Source organism: Eublepharis macularius, chromosome 11 (genome assembly GCF_028583425.1).
Source record: "Eublepharis macularius isolate TG4126 chromosome 11, MPM_Emac_v1.0, whole genome shotgun sequence".
NCBI classification, from domain to species: domain Eukaryota; kingdom Metazoa; phylum Chordata; class Lepidosauria; order Squamata; family Eublepharidae; genus Eublepharis; species Eublepharis macularius.
This window is the reverse complement of record NC_072800.1, coordinates 36,726,516-36,746,538: the sequence shown is the minus strand read 5'-3', so window position 1 is coordinate 36,746,538 and position 20,023 is coordinate 36,726,516. Positions and strand designations below refer to the sequence as shown.

The window sequence follows — 20,023 nt, the reverse complement described above, 5'->3', positions numbered from 1 at the left end:
CTGAGGAGCTCTCTCTTCCGGCTCTGTCTTTTAAACTATGCTTCCTGGCATCTCCCTACACTTGAAAACATGCACCGAGGTGTCTCATGTAGAGAGATTCTGAGTATCACAAAGTGATCCAAGGACATAGGGAAGTCAAGGAACAAAAGCCCAGAAGCAGAGAGGTTTAATAAACTATTCAAAACAGGCAAAGGAACCTGAACAAAGGGCAAGAAGACAGTAGATTTTGGGGGAAAGTACAGAGAATTGTCAAGAAAATGATACTAAGGAAAGGGCTTTGCATAACCATTAAGACCAGACTTCCTACTTGTAAAGAAAGAGAAACGATAGCCAAAACAGGCTTAAAGGAAGAAGAAAAAGTAGGCAGTGATTTAATAGCCAGAAACTAGAAGCAACAATATGAGGAGTCAAGTAATGGAAAAGATACAGAAAAAAAGTGACTGTGGGACAAAGCTTCATGCATGATCTGCAGTCAAAAGCTATGTAGTATTGGCAGAAACCCACATGAAATTCGTATGTGGCATGAGTCAATATTGATAGGCTGAAGGGTTTCAGTAGGCAACTATTTAGCTAGCTGCATCCTCGCTCTAGCAGGCATTTTGCTGCTGTGGCTGACTCAGCCATGCTCCCAGGGGACAGCATGAGATTAGCTGTTGCTGTTGCAGAGCCAAGCAGGAATTTGGGGGAGTTTCATCAGATCAGATGTTATGAAGCCCTTTTTTTGTTTCTTCTGTGCTGTCTCTAGGAAGGGGTAATAATTAATTAGGCCTGGTTAAAAAACTGGCTGCCCTGACCTGGATAGTCCAGGCAAACCTGATCACATCAGATCCTGGAAGCTAAGCAGGTTCAGCCTTGGTTAATATTTGGATGGGAGACCTCCAAAGAAGAACAGGGTTGCTGAGCCAGGCAATGGCAAACCACCTCTATTAGTCTCTTGCCTTGAAAACTGCAGCAAGGTCAGCATATATCAGCTATGACTTGGTTGAACTTTCCACCACCAAAAATCTGGTTGGGCCACAACTATTAGTCAGGAATAGGGGAGGTTACACAGGATAGGCATTGGGCATGATGGGGTGGTGGTGTCCAGGACAGTCCATCACATGCCTTGCAGCTGGATGTACTATGAAGGAGCACCCTTGGTCCTCAGTGGCCCATCAAGGAGGCAGATGAAGCATATAGTATTGTTTAGGATGGGATAAACAAGGCTGGAAAAAGCACTGGCTGAGTTTGGAGCCAGGATGTATCTACACGAAAGGCATCTGCATTGTATGCCTAGTGTAGCCTGCCTTCAAGATTGTCAGCATATTTAAATAAACAGAGACATAGATCAGTCATGTAATTAAGCCCACACACAGTTGTCTTGTTTCATTATTGGTTCATGTCATTATTTGAAGGATATTTGGGCAATAATTTGAGCTAACCAACTAATTTGTTCTTTCAAAGCTTCTGTCATGACCCCCTCTGACCAGCCCAGTGATTCTGATGGCTCAGAGGAAGAGCCTGAGGAGCAAAGGCCAGGGAACCAGGTGGACCAGAGGGATCGAGTGGGGCTGACATGACAGTGGCACCTGCTGACCATGCTCCAGTAGCACCACAGTCCACCCTGCCAGAGCCTGCAAGAAAGACCTTGCTACCAGGCGTCTGAGATATCCAATAGGCCTACACCAGACAGGACAAGAACCCAGACCCATAGCCCCTCAGGACCTGCTCCCATGCTACAAGAGCAGCATCGGCATAAGGTCCAGGCTGAGGCAGTGAAAAAAAGGTGAAGTGCCAGACTCGCAGCGCACACTTCCAGTCTGGATGCAGAACAGGGCTCTGGGAGAAGAACTTCTTTGAAGGATTCTGACCAAAGCACAGCACAGTCTCAGGAGCCTCCACAGCTGCCAGCCAGTACAACTCCCAGTCTATTTAGACTGAGGCTTGTGAAGGCTGCTTTACTAGATAGACTGGTCTATTGGTATAAGCCCTGTACTTCAAAGTCCCTGCCTACAGCTGCAAGCCTCAAACTCCTGTCTAGCCCGCCAAGCCTGGGAACTTACTCCAGAGGAGCCTAGACCCAGCATGCCTGCAGAGCCCAGGACAGCTTCTAGTAAAATGCAAGTGACAATATAATCCATAATTTACACATATGTGTACCATGTCTTCTGTATTGTCCTTGCTAGCCTTTAATGCACACCTGAAAAAACATTTCTTAGGCCTGTTTCCTATCCATTTTCTGTTTGTGTCACCTTCCACCAGAGGAACAAAAGTAGATTGCATTTTGCTCCACAATCCTGTTTACGCAAAGTAGCAGTGGATACTGCAGTTTTAAGGGGAGCATAAGGTAATCTTTTGCGCTTTTTCTTCTTGCAGGGTTTTCCTAATGAAAACCCCATCTGTTTTTTTCCTCCACTGGGAAAACCTACAGGTGCACCTAAGTTTGTCCTAATAGGGATCAAGAAGTTTGGGGTTGCTTGAGTAAAGGATTAAATAGCCCTTTCCCCTCTGTGTCAGTTTTCGCCCTAACTTTGCAACTGCAGCAGATGGATTGTGTAAAATGAAAAGGGTGATGAAAAAGGATAACAGAACACAAAACGTTTGTTTCCACTCTAAATTTAAGGAGGGAGACTAACACTCGATTTATTTTGTACTTGTAAGTATGTGGGGAAACTACCATGGTGGACAGTGTGGTTTGATAACAAAGGGGATTTCTCAGTTGTAGATTTTTAAAATTCTTATTAGTATTTTTCACTTCATGACTAACATGGCTTGTCACTCATATTTACTAATAATGTTCATTTTATACCTAAATTGTGGTTAAAAGGTAAAAATGGTAACTACTGCAAACAAATGCATATGTGATACTAAACTAAGTATCATTTATCCTTTTTTTAGCATTTAGTTCTGGCGATAAAGTTTCTCATGGCATTTGCAATCCCCGATAAGCCACAAGATATTCGAATAAAACTGGCAAGGCTAGAATTTGAATCACTGGAGGCACTCAAACAGCAGGTAAAGATTACTACTACTTCATTGTCACTGTGGACCATGCACATGTGCTGAGTATCACTTGAAAGTTTCTTGATCTAAGCTGAAGAGTTATTTTTGTCTCTAGTTCCACCCCATCCTGAGGAGACAGGTGGTAATGCCACAAGAGGCATGCCTCAAGTAGGCAAAGCCACACCTTCCTGCTCAGTTCTTCATTGACTGCAGCAATATCATCAAAGATAATTTTCTCAGAAATCATTGGGTTAGGCTTTTTGTTGCTTTTTTGTTGGTTTCTTCAAGCAGCTGGTAAGGATTAGTATTGGAACTTGAAAGCTGGAGATCAGACAGATATGAAAACTGTCACTGCTACCTTATTTGTTAAATTGGGTTTCCTTAAGTACCTCCCAGGTAGCTAGTCTTTTAAGGCAATTTATAAAATATTGTCATTTTTAATTATTTAAGTGATGGTTCTGCCAGTCTGTTCAGCTTGGTGTCCTCTCTGTATGCCATTTATATCAATCAGCAAGAATCTTTGATTACTAACATTTCCTGTCCCTTCTTGAACTTAAAGCTGACTTAGTATATCGGGTGAGAAGTATTTCTAGTGCTTCAGTGAGTTTGTCATTTAATTATCTGGCATTAATTTTGTTTCATTTGAAACTTGATCGATGGCACCTCCGTTTTCTGAACGGCTTCAAAATTTATTTTGTTGTGGCACTCCTTGCCCAGTCATTCCCCATTATAAATGTACTACTAAACCGATATTTTGTTGTTCAGATATCCAAAGGAATAAAAATAACTTGGATAATCCAACCATAAAGCATTTATTACATTTCAGTAATAGTCAGATAGATTCTACCAAACGTTCACTCTTCTTTCATTTTACTTCCTCAGCGCAAACATTATTCTGGTCACCAAAAATCTGTCAAAACCAATAGGATTTGTAAGGCTTTGAGAATATATTTATGTTATGGAGGCAGGAGAGTATTCTGGAATTGTAGGGCATATGGTGAAACAGCTTCTTTTAAGTGGTTCTTGATATTGCTTAACTTGTTTAATAACAATAGCTTTTTTTCCTTTTCTCATTAACACATATTTTGCATAAATTTGAGCAAAAATTTCTGCCTGTCTTGGGATTTAAAAATGTAATAGTATCAGAACTGAGGGAATCTACCAGGTTGTTTTCTAGAGAATCCTAATAACCTTGTATCTACTACTCAGACCCTCTGAATAATGTCCTGACATTGCTTCCTTCTTGTTGACACATTCAACTTTTAAAGTACTGTTCAGTTATTACTAGTTTTTGTAAGGTTTGGACAGGCTATCCAAACTGTTGTTATTATATGTACATGTAAATGATGCAAAATAGAAAAGAGTTCAGTAGCACCTTTAAGACTAACCAACTTTACTGTAGCATAAGCTTTCGAGAAACACAGCTCTCTTTGTCGGATGCATCTGACAAAGAGAACTATGATCCTTGAAAGCTTATGCTACAGTAAAGTTGGTTAGTCTTAAAGGTGCTACTGAACTCTTTTTTATTTTGCTACTGCAGACTAACACGGCTAACTCCTCCGGATCTATGTAAATGATGAAATCTGATTTATGACAAGTTGCCTAGAAATCTGAGAGTGTTGTACAGGAAAACAGCCTCATCATTTCATATGAGATTCAAATATATTCTAATTCCAGAGGCTTTTTAAAATCAGGCAGATTCCTAGAAGGTTTTTCATATATTTTACTGTGCCTTAAATTTGAGTGCTATGTCAAAAAGTTTCATTAGAGATACTGTGCTCCACTTCTTAGTGTATTCTACCTGGATCAAGACCATTTTTCCAAATAACTGCTTAAAAGAATTCTTATAAAGATCGAATGTAATGAGTTGCAGCTGAATTTTGCCTTTCAAAGATGTGTTTATTTTGAAGAAACCATGGCTAGTAGTAAACAGCTTTGCATAATATTATAAAGAGCAGGATTGTAAATGTAGTGCAGCTATTCCCTTTCTCTGTGTTTATATGTATTTTTAAGACAGGAAAAACTAGGTCAGCCACTGAAACCTTAAGTACAAGTTACTATAGCCACCTTTGGCTTAGAGTATAAAACATATGCCAGCTGCTGTCTCCTTAATCCTCCAGTCTGTATCTACTTGCTGTAGTCAAGCATTCTGCTCTCCCCGCCCAAATTTGTAAAGTTTTTACAACAATATTTTATAAGCTTCTCAGGCTTGGCTTTAAAATTCTTCTGTAATTTCAGTGTAAACTCTTTCCAGATCTAGTCCACATATATATAGTAAAATGGCTGAACTTGATAATTGGTCCTCCCCCCACACCCTCCACTTCATATCTCTGGGCAGAGGGAAAAGCTCTTAACTGAAAGTAACCATTGTATCATTTTATTTATCTTTGCACGTATCCCTCAATCAACTCCACATTATTTCTTTGATCACTTGAACTTTCAGATAATGTAGTAAAATAAACTAATTCTATGCCTCAGGCTCCATGTCTCTTTTTTAAAAGCATTTTAGTGTCTTGAAAATGTATTTTTTTAAAGGGTGTTTTCACACAGTTAGTACATTTTTGCTTTCATAACCTCTTCAAAATGTATATTGCCACATGCATGGGTTCATGGGGAACCTGGAAAAATCCTCCTTTAGCATATATTTCCAGATGTACATTTGTAAAATTAGCATCAGTTAAAAACATTCAAATCATATTTGGATTTAGTTTGACAAATCTGATTTTTAAACGACATTTTAAAGATGCTTTCAGAAGATAAGATTTAGAAACTGCTTTATATCTCCTACTTATTTGAAGCAACATGCGCAATTCCTATGTGTATTTTCTGGGAACTGATGGCTCTGTCATTATATACTTGTTGTGTCTTCTAGAGAATACTGTAAAGAGGCATAGAGAATACTTTAAGAGGCACTGTATTTTTATATGAAACCACTGTTTTGCCTTTCAGTTTTTATGATCTTCACCAGGGCAAACAGTTGTGTGTTCTTCACCAGGGCAAACAGCAAATGATGAAGTAGTATCTTAACAATGAGAGCTGGCATGGTGTAGTGGCTAAAGTGTTGGACTAGGATCTGGGAGAACTAGGTTTGAAACCCAACTCTGCCATGGAAGCTTGCTGGGTGACCTTGGGCCAGTCACACATGCTCAGCCTAATCTACCTCACAAAGTTGTTTGTGGGCATAAATGGAGGAGGGGAGAATTATGTAAGCCACTCTGGGTCCCCATTGGGGAGAAAGGCAGGATATAAATAAAGTAAATAAATAAATATATCCAAAATGTGCATTGATCCAAAGTGTGAAAGAAAATTACGCACTATAGTGAGTTCATCGTAGTGTTGACTCACTATCATCTGCTTTTTTTTGGTGGTTGCAGCAGTGTAGTTTTTCATCATTCCTTCAGATAGTTTGGAATGTATGAAATATTGTGGCAATTATTAGAAAACGGGCCCATTACAAAATTGTGGGTGATAATCCAATACAGAGTTAAAAGTTTAAGCTCATTGAAACAGTGGGCATAAACACAATGCATTGGCTTGTGCCCATGGTATTTAAGGAATGAAGAATGCTGACAGGGTAATTCAGTTACTGCTAAAGTTTGTCTCCAGTCCTCATGAAGGCTTCATAACAAGTAAGTGGCATGTAGAGTAGAAATATTCTCTCTTCTGTGTAATGGCATTCAACACTGTTATAAGTTGCACTACCCTGCCTCACCCCATTATACTCTGAAGGAGACTTAGTAGAAGGGAAACAAGATCATGGCAATTTTATTTTAAAAAATGATCAACTTCTGAGACTTCATCTGCTCATATTAGCAGCAGCGCTACACTTTGTAATTATAGGTTTATGGGGTGGTGCCAAGAGAAATAATCAAAAGGTGGAACAGCTGAAATTATGTAATGAAGGCAGAAGTACTCTGTTTTTCTCTATTTTGAATTGCTATGAGATGTACTGAATTTATATTATCTATCATAGCTTTGGTTAGAATGCTGCTGGTGGTGGAGAATGCCCTCAAGTCACTTATGATGACCCTGGTGGGGGTTTCATGGGAAGAGCCTAACAGAGGTGGTTTGTCATTGCCTGCCTCTGCAACCTTGGCCTTTGTTGGAGGTCTCCCATCCAATTACTAGCCAAGGCCAACCCTGCTTAGTTTCTGAGATCTGACAAGATCAGGCTTTACTTGGGCTATCCAGGTCAGGACAACTAGAGTGCTACATAGTCATAATATTTAGCTACTTACTTTGAACTGCTAGTGTCAGATCATTCACTATTACAGTGCACCAAGTATTTTATTATCTTCTGTAACCACTCTATAATGCAAGCTAATCCAATTTTTCTCCCTCTTGGATACATACCTTAATGCGGTAAAGGGGTTTGTGTGTGTCAGTGCAACTGAGAGCAACACTGTCAGGAACACAGGCTTGGTCAAGTGTCTAAATTCCTGGAAGAGTCACTTAAGGTGGAATGGTCAAAGCTGAGACACCAGACTAAGATGCATCCACCCCCTTCAGGAATCAACGGTCACATCAGCAGAAGAGAACTGAATGTTCCAATGGTAATGGGAGCGGAGGAATTCTTGAAAGTTAGCTACTGGGCAGCAGCAGTAGTGGAAGGTGACATTGGCAGAGGCTCTTTCACAGACAACGGCAGTGTCACTTCAACTAACCCTGGTTAGTACTGCAAAGCAGTAGAAGGCAGTGGTAAACCACTTCTGCTAATCTCTTACCTTGAAAACCCTAAGATGAGACAATCCAAAATGAAAAAAGATATAGTGCTGGAAGATAGGACCACCAGATTGAATGGCACTCAATTGGCTACAGGGGAAATGATGAGGACAAGTACGAATAGCGCTATTCTTAATGATGAGTCTGGATTAAAGCTGAAAGGACGTCCAATTGCGGACGTGAATAGATGCAAAAGGAACGTCCAAAGCTGAGCGACACATATAATAGGAATACAGTATGTGAGAAGTCTGAAAACACATAAGCTAGAAATTGTAAAACAAGAAATGGAATGTTTAAACATTGCAGTCCTGGGTGTGAGTGAACTAATGTGGACCGACTCAGGACATTTTCAGTCAGAAAATCACAGTTTTTTACTGTGGAAAACCCCGGTATTACTCTAATAGTGAGGTGAGACATAGCACAAGCAGTTAAGAGCTGCGACGCAAAATCTGACCCAGTAATATCAATCAGACTTCAGGGAAAGCCTGTTAACATAACCATCATTCAAGCTTATGCTCCAACTATGGTTGCTGAGGAGGAAGAAATCGAAAACTTTTACGCAAGTGTCCAAGAAGATCATACACCTAAACAAGCTATGATGATAATCATAGGTGACTGGAATGCAAATGTAGGAGATAAAGCAGAATCAAACATTATTGGAAAATTTGGACTAGGATCACGAAATGAAGCAGGAGAGCAGCTCATAGAATTTTGCGAAGCCAGGAACCTGTTCATTGCTAATACATACTTCAGGCAACCAAAAAGACGATTATATACGTAGAAATCACTGGGTGACCAATACAGGAACCAAATAGATCACATAATTGGAAGCAGAAGACGGAGAAGCTCTATTCTGTCCTCTAAAACAAGACTAGGAGCTGATTGTGATACAGATCATGAGTTGCTAATATAAAAAATTAGAATAAAGCTGAAGACAAAAAGAATCATAGTGCCAAAATACAATCTAAATAATATTCCTGAAGAATTTAAAGACCAGGTAAGGAACAGATTTGCAATACTAAGTTTAATTGATCATGAGCCAGAAGAACTATGGGCTGAAACCAGAGGTATTATCAAGGAAGAATGTGCAAAGACTGGCCATTTTCACACTTCTTACTGGCTGCAGAACATCGCGTAAAGCTCCCGGAATGACAGTGTCTTCCTGGCGCGATTTTGTGCGAGAACCGGACTTATAATGGGAAATCACGCCAGGAAGACGCTGTCATTCTGGATGTTCCGCGGCCAGGAGGAAGTGTGAACATGGCCACTATTCCTGTAGCCAAAAGAAAGGAGAAGCCTAAATGCACGACTGAGGAAACTTTTAAAATTGCTAAAGCAAAAGTAAAAAGAAACAGGGTCAAAATTCTAAATGTAGCTTTTCAGCAACTTGCATGCAGAGACAAAGAAATTTATTATAATAACCAGTGAAAAGAAATAGAAGAAAAGAACAGAGAAGGAAGAACAAGAGCTCTGTTCCAAAAGATCCGAGAAATCAAAGGGAAATTCAAGCCATGGCTTGGGATGCTGAAAGATCAACACGGAAAATCAGGAGAAAATAAAGATGGAAACAATATACCAGTTCCAAAAAAAGGATGCCAAAGACTGCAGCAACTATCAGACTATTGCGTTAATTTCTCATGCAAGCAAAGTGTTGCTCAAAATTCTACAGCAAAGACTCTTACCATATATGGAACAAGAAATGCCAGATGTTCAAGGTGGATTCAGAAAAGGAAGAGGCACCAGAGATCACATTGCAAATTTACAATGGCCAATGGAACATACCAGGGAATTTCAAAAGAAAATCAGCTTGTGTTTAATAGATTACAGAAAAGCTTTTGACTAGGGGTGCGCAGCCCGAAAAGATTCAGGAGCTGAGGTATCATGCTATCAGGGTCTTCCAAAGGGCCTTGTGTGTTAGGACACATAGCTCTTCTGTATCATTTACAGTAGATCAAACTTGTGTAAACTGGCTAAAAGAGTGTTGCTGTTAGGAAACCATTACCTTGTATAAACGACTGAGATGAACTGCTGTAGAATGACAGTTCAGCGTCCATCCATTTGGAATCTGCAGGTGGGTGACACTGAAAGCCATTTGTCAGATCTCTAAGGGGAGGTGTCCAAGTTTGGTGTCAGTTGTGCTCCCATATCTGTCACAGAGGTAAAAGAGGAGAAACTGGTAGCCACGCTGCTGTGCCTAGATAAGGTCAGATGGTGAAAAGGTGGTTATGCCAAAGACTGGGGATGGTATGATCAGACAAGTCTGATAGAACAATGACTGTGCGTGCGCTATTAAAGACAGAGCAAGATGTCTCTCCACTGTGTTGAGCAAAATGGGTGTAAATGAATCTACTCAAAAGAAGCAATGATATATATATTTTAATAATCAGACAGCAAAATCAAACAGTTCTCCTTGTGTCGGCATAAAACAAAGGACTAAATGTGTTCCAGCAGTGTCTTCACTTTCTTGAAATGACAGTACAACATATTCCTATGTCAAAGAAAGCGTGTATATATACACACAGGAATCTTGTAGCCTCAGTAAAACCTTAAAATGAGTACTCGTAAAATAAAATTTCAAAACTAATGGTAAACGATAGCTGTCCCAATAAACCAAATGCATCCAATAGCCATAGCGTAGTTTGAAAAGTCACTAGATTTTTTCAGTTAAGGTCTTAATGATTTGCCATAAACCACCATAAAAGGATATTTTTTAAAAAAAAATGTCTTGGCAACACTGGTTGGGCATCATCTGATTAACAAATGGATGTATCTCCATTCTCCAAAATTGCCAAGTAGTTAAAAAAAATCAGTTACTCAAGTATGGACAAAGTTATTGTAAAGCTAAGTGTAGTTAAAAACAACTGTTGTGAACTGGTTAAAATAAAACATAGGTCCTACAAGCCCCTTATGCAAAACCATATTTTACCTGCAAGAAAGTGAATAAAAAGAGCCAGTTTGGTGTAATGATTAAGAGCAGCAGGACTGTAATCTGGAGAACTGTGAGTTTGATTTCCCACTCCTCCACTTGAAGCCAGCTGGGTGACATTGAGTCAGTCACAGCTCTTTCTGAGCTCTCTCAGTTCCACCCACCTCACAGGGTGATTGTTGTTGTGGGGATAATAATAACATACTTTGTAAGCCGCTCTGAGTGGGTGTTAAATTGTCTTGAAGGGCAATATATAAATCAAATGTTGTTGATATTATCATTATCATTATAAGTTTAAATATGCATGCATGTGTTAGCATCTGTCAAGCCGAATTAAATTACTATTACAAAGCTAAGAGAAACAGAACATATGATTAAACAGAACATATAATGAGGTGAACCTTATTTCAACAGTGCATGCTTTGGGTCCTCATGTTCAATCTCAATTAAAGATTCAATCTTCAATTAAAAATTTCAGTGATAGAATTTGGGGTGATCTATCAATGAAGTCCTGGTGAGATACTTCTAGTCCATTTTTTTTAGTTCCATGTATGTCTTCCTTTAATGAAAAAAATGTACAAAGAACAAGCGAAAGACAAAAACTTAGAAGGAAGTTAACTTCAATAGCCTAGATAATGTTTTCTTATCCCGAACTTTGTGTTACCTGTGATTAATGACAGGAAATGTGAGATGACACCAAGTGCATGTGGTGTGATGATAAATTTAGATCTGAAATGAGGGTTAATTGAAAATTAACATCATATGCATGCATCTTTTAATTAAAATATGTGTGAATGTTATATAAGGGATTGTTTGCTGTTAACAGAAGAATACTCGAATGCTGAGGTTTTTTACCCCTACTGAGATTATGTGGCCTGTTCAGTCTCATGGAAATCAGATGAATGCAGCCTAATGCACCCAGCAATGCTTGATGAGATGTCTTTTTGTGAGTCTTATACATTGGACTTGTCTCTTTGTGAAAGCACTTAAGAAGAACCTTTCTTGGATTTGACTTTCAGATATTTTATTTACGGTCCACAACCAGATTCAAACTTATAAAACAAAACATTTCATTATCAGGTACACAATACACAGATTAAAAGAATATTTGGTTAAAAATATACAAATATCAGGATATCTGGTTAAAATTACATCATAAAATTAAAATAGAGTATAAAATCTCAAATAGCATACTAGCTAGCCATTTTAAAATTTGAATCTAGACACCTAAAAACAACAACAATATAGTAGTCTCCTAATTGATCTGAATCAGAGCTCAAGTGCACAGGACTGAAATTTATTGCGCAGTTTAATCACATGAGCACAGAATTTAGCTGTTACCTTAGTAATAGCAGAAATTTCATCTGTTAGTAGTTTATCTAGGTATACACTGTCCATTGCTATAACAGATACAGATCTACCCATAAGAGGAAGAATTGTCTTAACTCAAATTTCTTTGTAGAGGGGACAGTGTAAAACAACATCCACTGTTGTTTCCACCTCGGCTAAAGGGCAGGGGCAAATCCTCTCAGAGTATGCAATATTTTTATATCTCCTTTCCAAAATCATTGATGGTATGGCATTGCATCTGGCCAGTGTGAAAGCCCTCCTGTGAAGGAGAAAATCTAAAGTTTTAAGATACTGGGCCATTTTCATACTGAATCTTGTCACCTCAGGGGCCCTGAATCCAGGGGACTTCATTAGATCTTGTTGGCATTCAATGTCACAAATTCTGTGCTTAATTGTAAATTTTTCCTGACCAATAGTTTGTGAAAAAAGAGTGCCAGATGAAAGGCCCATTCTTTCAAGGCTTTCTTCAATCATATGTAGCCATCTCCATTGGTAAGAGTCTTGCATTGCAAAGAGGAGAAGGCCTTTTCAGTTCCTATGAATTTTAAGCCATTGGAAACTGGATGCCAACAAAATCCTTGCCTCAATCTTCATTAATCCCATTTCTAAACAAAGAAAAGAGTTAGGGACACCTAGAGGGACCTGTAAAATGGAATGTAGAAATTTAGATTGTATTTTTTCTAAGGATTTTAGACTTGTAGCCGAGATACAAATAACAGTGCCATACAAGAGTTCGGCTATTATCTTGGGCTGGAAAAGTTTCAGTGCAGCAGGTACATAAAGACCCCACTTGGAATGGGAAAATCTCAGTATGGCATGCATAGTTTTCTCAGCACACTCTGCTCTCAGGTTATAATGTGCAGCATTAGATCCACTCTCCTGAAATGCTACCCCAAGGTAGATAAATCTATTAACTTGCTCGATTCTGTTTCCTTTCATCAGCCATATTCTTTTTTTGGGCGCCTACCAAATACCATAACTTTGGTTTTATCATAGTTAATAGTAAGGTGTTCTTTTTCACAATAAGTGGCAAAGCTGTCAAGTGCCCATCGGAGACCCAGCAGCATCCTTGATAAAAGGAGTGCGTTGTCTACATATAATAAGATCAATATGTGACACAAACCAAGTTTTGGAGGATGAAAGTCAGTGTTTGTCTTATGATTAACCACATTACAGTAAAGATTGAATAAATTAGGGGCTAAAAGACAGCCCTGTCTGGCTCCCTTGGAAGTTTTGATAGGTTCTGTATGAAGTCCTAAAGGACTGTATCACACCCTTAGAGTGGAAACGTTATGTAGAGCATGGATAAGAAAAAGCAGCCTTTTGTCTATGTTAGTACTCCCTAATTTTTCCCATAATCTTTGTCTCAATATAGAAGCAAAAGCCGCCTTTAAATCAATAAAGGCAGCATATAAGGAGGTAGGGCCCCTGGGAGAGTATTTTTCTTGGATTCTGTTACACTATATTGGGCATATCATGTTTCTATAAGGCAACCTGAAGCAAGACTATAGAATACTACATGTGCTGCTACTTCTCAATTACCTTGAATCAAGTAAGGCTATGGACGCCGTGTGAGACTCAATATACTAACTGACTGTCTTGACTTTGACATGTTGGAAGTATGAATTAATTTCTGTTTAAGGTGGTTAAATGTTGCCCCTGATGACGTGGGAAACACGAAACAGCGGAACTCAGCTGGCACAGTCTGTCGGGCATCGTGGGCTTCTTTGCGGCAGCTTTTGAACACAGCTCCACCTGAAAGAAAACACGTATTGTCAATCTTGATTAACTTTATTCAAATACTTGGAATCTCTGGACTTACCTGTTGGATGTCTTCCTGTTAGATTTCTTGTATCATATATGTTAGTCAGCTGCACATGACTCTGGTGCACCTGTCTTTGTATTCTTACCCGACTCATGTTACTGATTGGATTGTCTATTTATGAGAGTTGTACTCCATTATAGTATTTTTGATACATTTTGTGATTACTTTGTCCCTACTGGTGTGTTTTCACCTTGCTTAGTTACCTTTACCTTTGCCAGTGGGTTCCTCTTTTGTTTTTGTATTAAAATAGTAGCATTGGAAATTGAGAAAAGAATTAATTAACAGTTTCCAAAGCATAGATAAATGAAGAGTGGTAGTTGCAACATTACTGGCCTTTGTTACATATTAAAAAGCCACTCTATTAAATTTGTGAAAGTTCAGACATTTTTATGTTTCTTTTTCATATGAAAAATGTCACAAATCAAAAAACATTTCCTGTTGTCAGAGGACTTTCTTAGCCCTGCCACTAGTCTCTAGATTAAACCTAGACACATTAAGTGTAAAGCATATGCTTTACCCCCACCCCCACCCCAAAAGTTGTCGGGAATCAGTCCCACAGCACAACTTGAATAAGGCATTAGCCTTCTCAGAGTAGGACTGAGCTTTGAGCACTATCCTCTCAGTTTATAAATAGCCATTTGGGATGGTATTGCATCAGTGGTATACCACCATCTGCCTGTTAGCTCATCTTGGTTCAGCATGCACTGTTGGATGCTATGCATGTATTGTTAATGTCTTGAGCAGTCACATGATACCTACAGCATACTGCCATGTTTATCTGCAATCTACTACTAAATATCAACTCACACTTCCAAACTCACTTACATGCTTTAAATCTTGCTTGGAATTTAATCTGATTTGTTCAGAGTATTATATCTGATACTGTCTTAGGTACCTTTCTTGTTCTAATAGTTTAATTTGTCAAATCTTTAATAACGTGGCCTTGTTTTAACTTACTGATAATTTTATGGAGGCTTTTATTCAAACAAAACTCAAACAAATAATGATAATAACCTATTCAGAATTCTTGAATGATCCAATAATTCATCAAGGCCATCATGATAAAATGTGCTAGAGGTTGTAGCCATGTATTTCTTCTATGGAGATACTTCATTACTTCACCTGTTATATAACAATATATTCACTGTTGTGGTCACACCACACCACTCCACGCTTTCTAAATAATGGTAACCTGGCGCTGTTCATTTGTGTGTGCTATAACTGTTTATGTCCACAGTTTAGTTAACACTACGTTTGCTAACAAAGAGGTGTTTTATAAAATCTTTTTTATTCACATCAAGCTCATCTGATTATAAATAGTTACTTCCCAAGAAGCCCAACAGCTGAAGTACCAAAAGTGAATTATATATAGGATAGTCATGTATAATAGAAAAATAATCCTCTGATTTTCTTTTTTCTGCGAGCAAACATAATGTTAACTGCAGTGTGATAAGCTTAAACTTCTTGGGGATAGGAGCAGCCGAAAGGTACATTGAAAGGAAGTGTTTCATTTAAGATAATATTTAAAAAATTTTCCCTGCTGTAAAATAAATATTAAATGAGTATTTCTGAACATACCCTTAAGCACACCATAACATGGTATAAGCGAATAAAATAAACATTTCCAGCTAAATATTTGAAACATTATCCCAAGCAGAATGGAGGAAAGTGTGGTTTCTGCTGAGGAAGCAGGCATCTTACTGGTGTGAAAGTGTTTATTGATCTGTTGGCCTAGAGTTTGCAAATGTTCCTAGGTGCTATATTTGTGAAGTTAAGGGTTGACCTGCTTGCCTCGATCAAACATGGATTGGTCCTTTTTCATAAATAGGATTCATTGAACTCCCTGTTGTGAAGGCCTTGACCAAATCTTTTAAAAAACAAACTACTGAGAGGTTAGACCCTCAAGCTGGCTTCAGTAAGGCTAATATCATCTTTGAGTCTTCTGTGTAGGCAGCGCCGGATCTAGGGTTGCCCACGCCCGGGGCAACCTTCGCTGGGCTGCTTTGTGCGCGTGTGCGCACTCCCGCACTGCGTGATGACGTCACTTTGGTGACATCATCACGCGGGGCAGAGCAGAGGCAGCGTGCGGGGCTGGGAAGCCGCTGCGCCATTCGCCTCCCTGCAAGCGAATGGCGCGGGTGGGCTTGCAGCTCTCCACGCTGCTTTTGCCTGCCGCGCAGGGCAGGGGGCGACCGGCATGCCACGCACCCCCTGCCCTACAGGGCAGGCAAAAGCAACGCAGGGGGCTGCGAGGCCGCCTGCGCCATTCGCCGGCCCTGCAGGACGGGGCAGCCGGCTTGCCGCGCACCCCCTGCCCTGCTGGGCAGGCAAAAGGCAGCGCGGGCGGCCCCACAGCCCCCCGCGCTGCCTTTTGCCTGCCCTGCAGGGCAGGGGGTGCGTGGCAAGCCGGCCGCCCCCTGTCCTGCGGGGCAGGCGAAAGGCAGCGCAGGGGGCTGCAAGGCTGCCCGTGTTGCTGCCTGCGCCCTCTGGCAGCCGGCCCCTGCTCCCGGCGCCCCCTCCCTGGTGGCGCCAGGGGCAGACTACCCGCCCCCCGTCATTCCGGCCCTGTGTGTAGGCGTAGGCCAGTTCCAGAGAGAATATTTGAAAGCTTTCTAGAATTTTCCAAAGCTGCAAGAGGCACTCTTCCTGAACAGTCATGAGACAGAACCTTCCCGCCAAAACCATCATGCAACATGGGTGGGAGATCACCCCCTCCCCTTGGTACTCCAAGTAGAGAAAGATCCGTCTTCTGTGTCTCTGCTTGCTGATAGTCCTGACAGCTCACCACCTCTTGTGTGAAGTAAAAGTTGTGCCAACCATTGCCTACTGAGTTAATCAGTTTCTGTTAATTCTGAATTAATTCTATTAATTCAGTTTCTGTCATGTTTTCCTTCTTTTTGGATAGTATTTTGCTTACAGATGGTTTGGGGGATTGACAGTTAATGACATTCTTGCACAAGAGTCAGTAAGGGGAGCAAAGCTTCTGAGACAGAAATAGTTTTGTTCTCCTTGAACCTTTTGTTCTACTTGAACTCCAGTGCTAGAGTGCCTCATTTTACTGCTTCCACAAGCTCAAGTAGTGTTTTATTGAAAATTACAGATTACTTCTCTAGTGCAGATCGCATGTACGTAAGGAAGGCTAGATTCAGTTTGAGCTTGTAAATGTACGAGTCAGAAGAGATGGATGGCTATCAGAAACATCTGTTGTTAGTCTGCACTGTATCCATGTAGAAGTGTGCTCGGTATTATATTTACATTTCTGCCTACATTCTGCATGTTGCAAATAGATGTTATATATTTGTGGTCATTTTAAAATGATCTGTAAGGTACTATTTTACACAGTCCAAGGTACATAACAAGCTTTCCAAAAGAATCATAGAACACCAGTATGGAAAGTCTTCCAGGAGCCCACGGGGCCTAAGTGCTCCTCTGTAGAACAGAATGTGTGCCTTTGAACTCCAAACCTAACCTCTTCAATTATTTATTTTCCATATGTTTAATTACTGTAGTGGTTAAGTGGTTGGGCTGTGAGTCAACACTCTGCTTGTTTGAATCCTACTGTGGTCATGAGCTCTGTAGGTGGTCTTGGGTAAGGCACTCCTCTCAGTCCCAACTCCCCAGCTGTATTGTGGGGATAATATAATAACACTGACTTTGTGCACCATTCTGAGTGGAGCACTAATCTGTCTAGAAGAGTGGTCTATACGCACAATTATTTTTATATAAACACAGTTGTTAATAAATGCATGGCTTTTAAGTAAGTAGTGCTCCTCTAGTGTCTGCTTTTACAAATATTTGTGATTTTCGCTAAAACAAAAAAGATACATTGTTCAGAGAGGGTAGTAAGTTAAATTTTCACAATTTTCCATTCCTAGTCATGTGGATCTGTGTCTTCAGCACTTTTGTACGAGTGCTGAATCATCATTTGTATTGCTGGAGGAATGTCTTCTATATAAGTGGAATTCCATTGCATTCATTAACATTTCCTATACTACTAGTAGGATGACTCTGGTCCAAATTAGATGTACTGTGGGGAGCTCTGTGATCAGATCTTCTGGGCATTTTAAAAGGTAAATTGCTCCTCAAGAATGGGGGGTGGTTTGGTGTACCCATCTGAAAAACATTCATCCTGAGCTGTTTCTAGATGTGAAAGAAAAAATCCCAAGCAAATAACAGGAAACACTGTGTGCAGAGGAGTGGAAGGGTTAAATCCCTTCTTCCTTGCACAGCAGCCTTGATTTGAACCATCTGTTGCTCCTCCACACCTTAGCTGCAATTTACCTTTTAAAAATGCTGAATGGGAGCTTTCCTGACCTCTTCAGGCAGGCCATTCCATACAATGGGAGCCACCACAGAGAATGTTTGGGCGCAGTTGATTTTGTCCCTGAGCAGGGCAGCACCTGCAGAAGGCCCTGTTCTGATGAGCGGAGCTACCATAGGAGAACATAGGAAGAGAGGCAGTCTCTCAGATATGAGGGGCCAAAGCCATGAAGGGCTTCGTATGTGATAGTGAAAACCTTGAACTGAGCATGTAAATGAGGAGCAATCAGTGGAGCGACTGCAGAATGCATGCTCTGCCTAGTTCCTGATAATAAGCGAGTTGTGGCATTTTGCATCAACTGGAGTCTCCAAGTTGATTTTGAGGGAAGACCTATGTAGACCAAGTCTGCCTGGGTCAGTTTAACCCTATCAGAAGTAGAGAGCATGTCGTTCAAGACCTTCTCAACCAGTATCACTTCTGTCTTGTCTGGGTTCATTTTCAATTTGTTTTCAGCCATTTGACTACAGCTTTCAGGCAGCAACTCAAGAAGACCTCTGCTGCATCACCAGGGGATTTGGATAGTGAGATAAAGAGCTGGGTATCATTTGCATATTGATGACAACTCCAAATTATTTTTCTTAAAGGTTTTACATAGAGGTTGAATAACATGGGGAATAAAATTGTGCCTTGTAGAACCCTACAAGATAATTCCCACGCTGAGGACAGGTGGTCTCCAACCACCACCTTTTTGCCTGTTCCATAAGGAACAATTTAAGCCAGTCCAAGGCATGTCCTCTGATACCCACTTCTGCCTCCAACCACCTCAACAACATGGCATGGTCTACTGTATCAAAGGTTGCAGATAAATCCAGGAGTAATAAAAAAAAACATGGACTGTCTACATTCAGAGGGAGGTAATCAACTACAGCCACCAACTCTGCTTCCGTCCCATAGCCCAGCCTGAAAAAGACTTGGAAAGGGCCCAGAGCCCCACTGCTATCCAAGAAGATGATAGCTTGCCGATAGCTTCAAGGAGCTTTACATTCCAGGCTTCCATCACAACATTGAGAGAATCTGTATTTAGAATTCTAAAATCCCCCAGAGCATATTGGAATCTAAAAAGGTTCATGATCCTCTACGGCAGACTGTTTTAACAGGCGCCCCCTGTTTGTGGGGTGTTGGGGCTATATTAACCCTTGCCTTTGGTAGATAATGGTCAGACTATGGTTCAGGCCAGTCTCAAATCCTGAAAGAAGACCTTCACTCAGAGGCTCAGTGCAAAAGATTTTCATGCATTGGGCCTATTGAGAGAGGCACAAGGAAGCTAGCAGTTCCAGAAGTGAAAAGGGTGCTGAATCCAGGCCTTTCTTCTCCCCAGCTGGTAAGATTACTGGCTATCGTGTTCAAATCTTATATACAGCCAATTTATTGAAGAGGCATTATTTTAGTTAAACAGCTCATAAGGCAAAGATTGTTCCACAAAAGTTGATCTTCACAGAAAACCCCAGAACCACACATAAAGTATACCAATTTTATACTATAATTAGTAACAGCTGTCTGTAGATACAAAACAAATCTTCATCTGCCAAAATATGGCAGAACCCAGGCACATTGGTTAAATAGTAGCTAAGTGCGACGCTGCTAAGAATCACACCCAACAGGCAGAAAGCTGGATTTTCTCCTGCACCCACACATGACCTGTTCTTTGAAAAAGCTTAATTTATATGCTACTGTCATGTGCTACCACTGTAAATATGGGAATAGCAGTAATCTAAGTTTTAAAGGCACCCCTTCTAACCAGGCAATTCAGTTAAATTGAATTAATTAGGACACAAACAGATAAAGAATTCGGGTTATTTTGAACTGTGTTCTGTTTTCATCAACTACATTCTTTATTTGGGCACAATCTCTGGCCTCCCAACTAGATTAAACTGCATTTAATTTGCCCTCATTATAC

The 20,023-nt window shown here is 40.3% G+C and overlaps 1 protein-coding gene across 2 annotated transcripts in view; it reads left to right on the top strand.

Moving 5' to 3' along the window:
* Window positions 1-20,023, top strand: part of ANO10 (anoctamin 10) — a 99,891-nt gene that overhangs the window by 57,159 nt on the left and 22,709 nt on the right. For both annotated transcript variants that reach the window (XM_054990742.1, XM_054990741.1), the window contains exon 12: window positions 2,878-2,994. In XM_054990742.1, coding sequence (XP_054846717.1) covers window positions 2,878-2,994 — 117 coding nt within the window. The remainder of the gene's footprint in view (window positions 1-2,877; window positions 2,995-20,023) is intronic.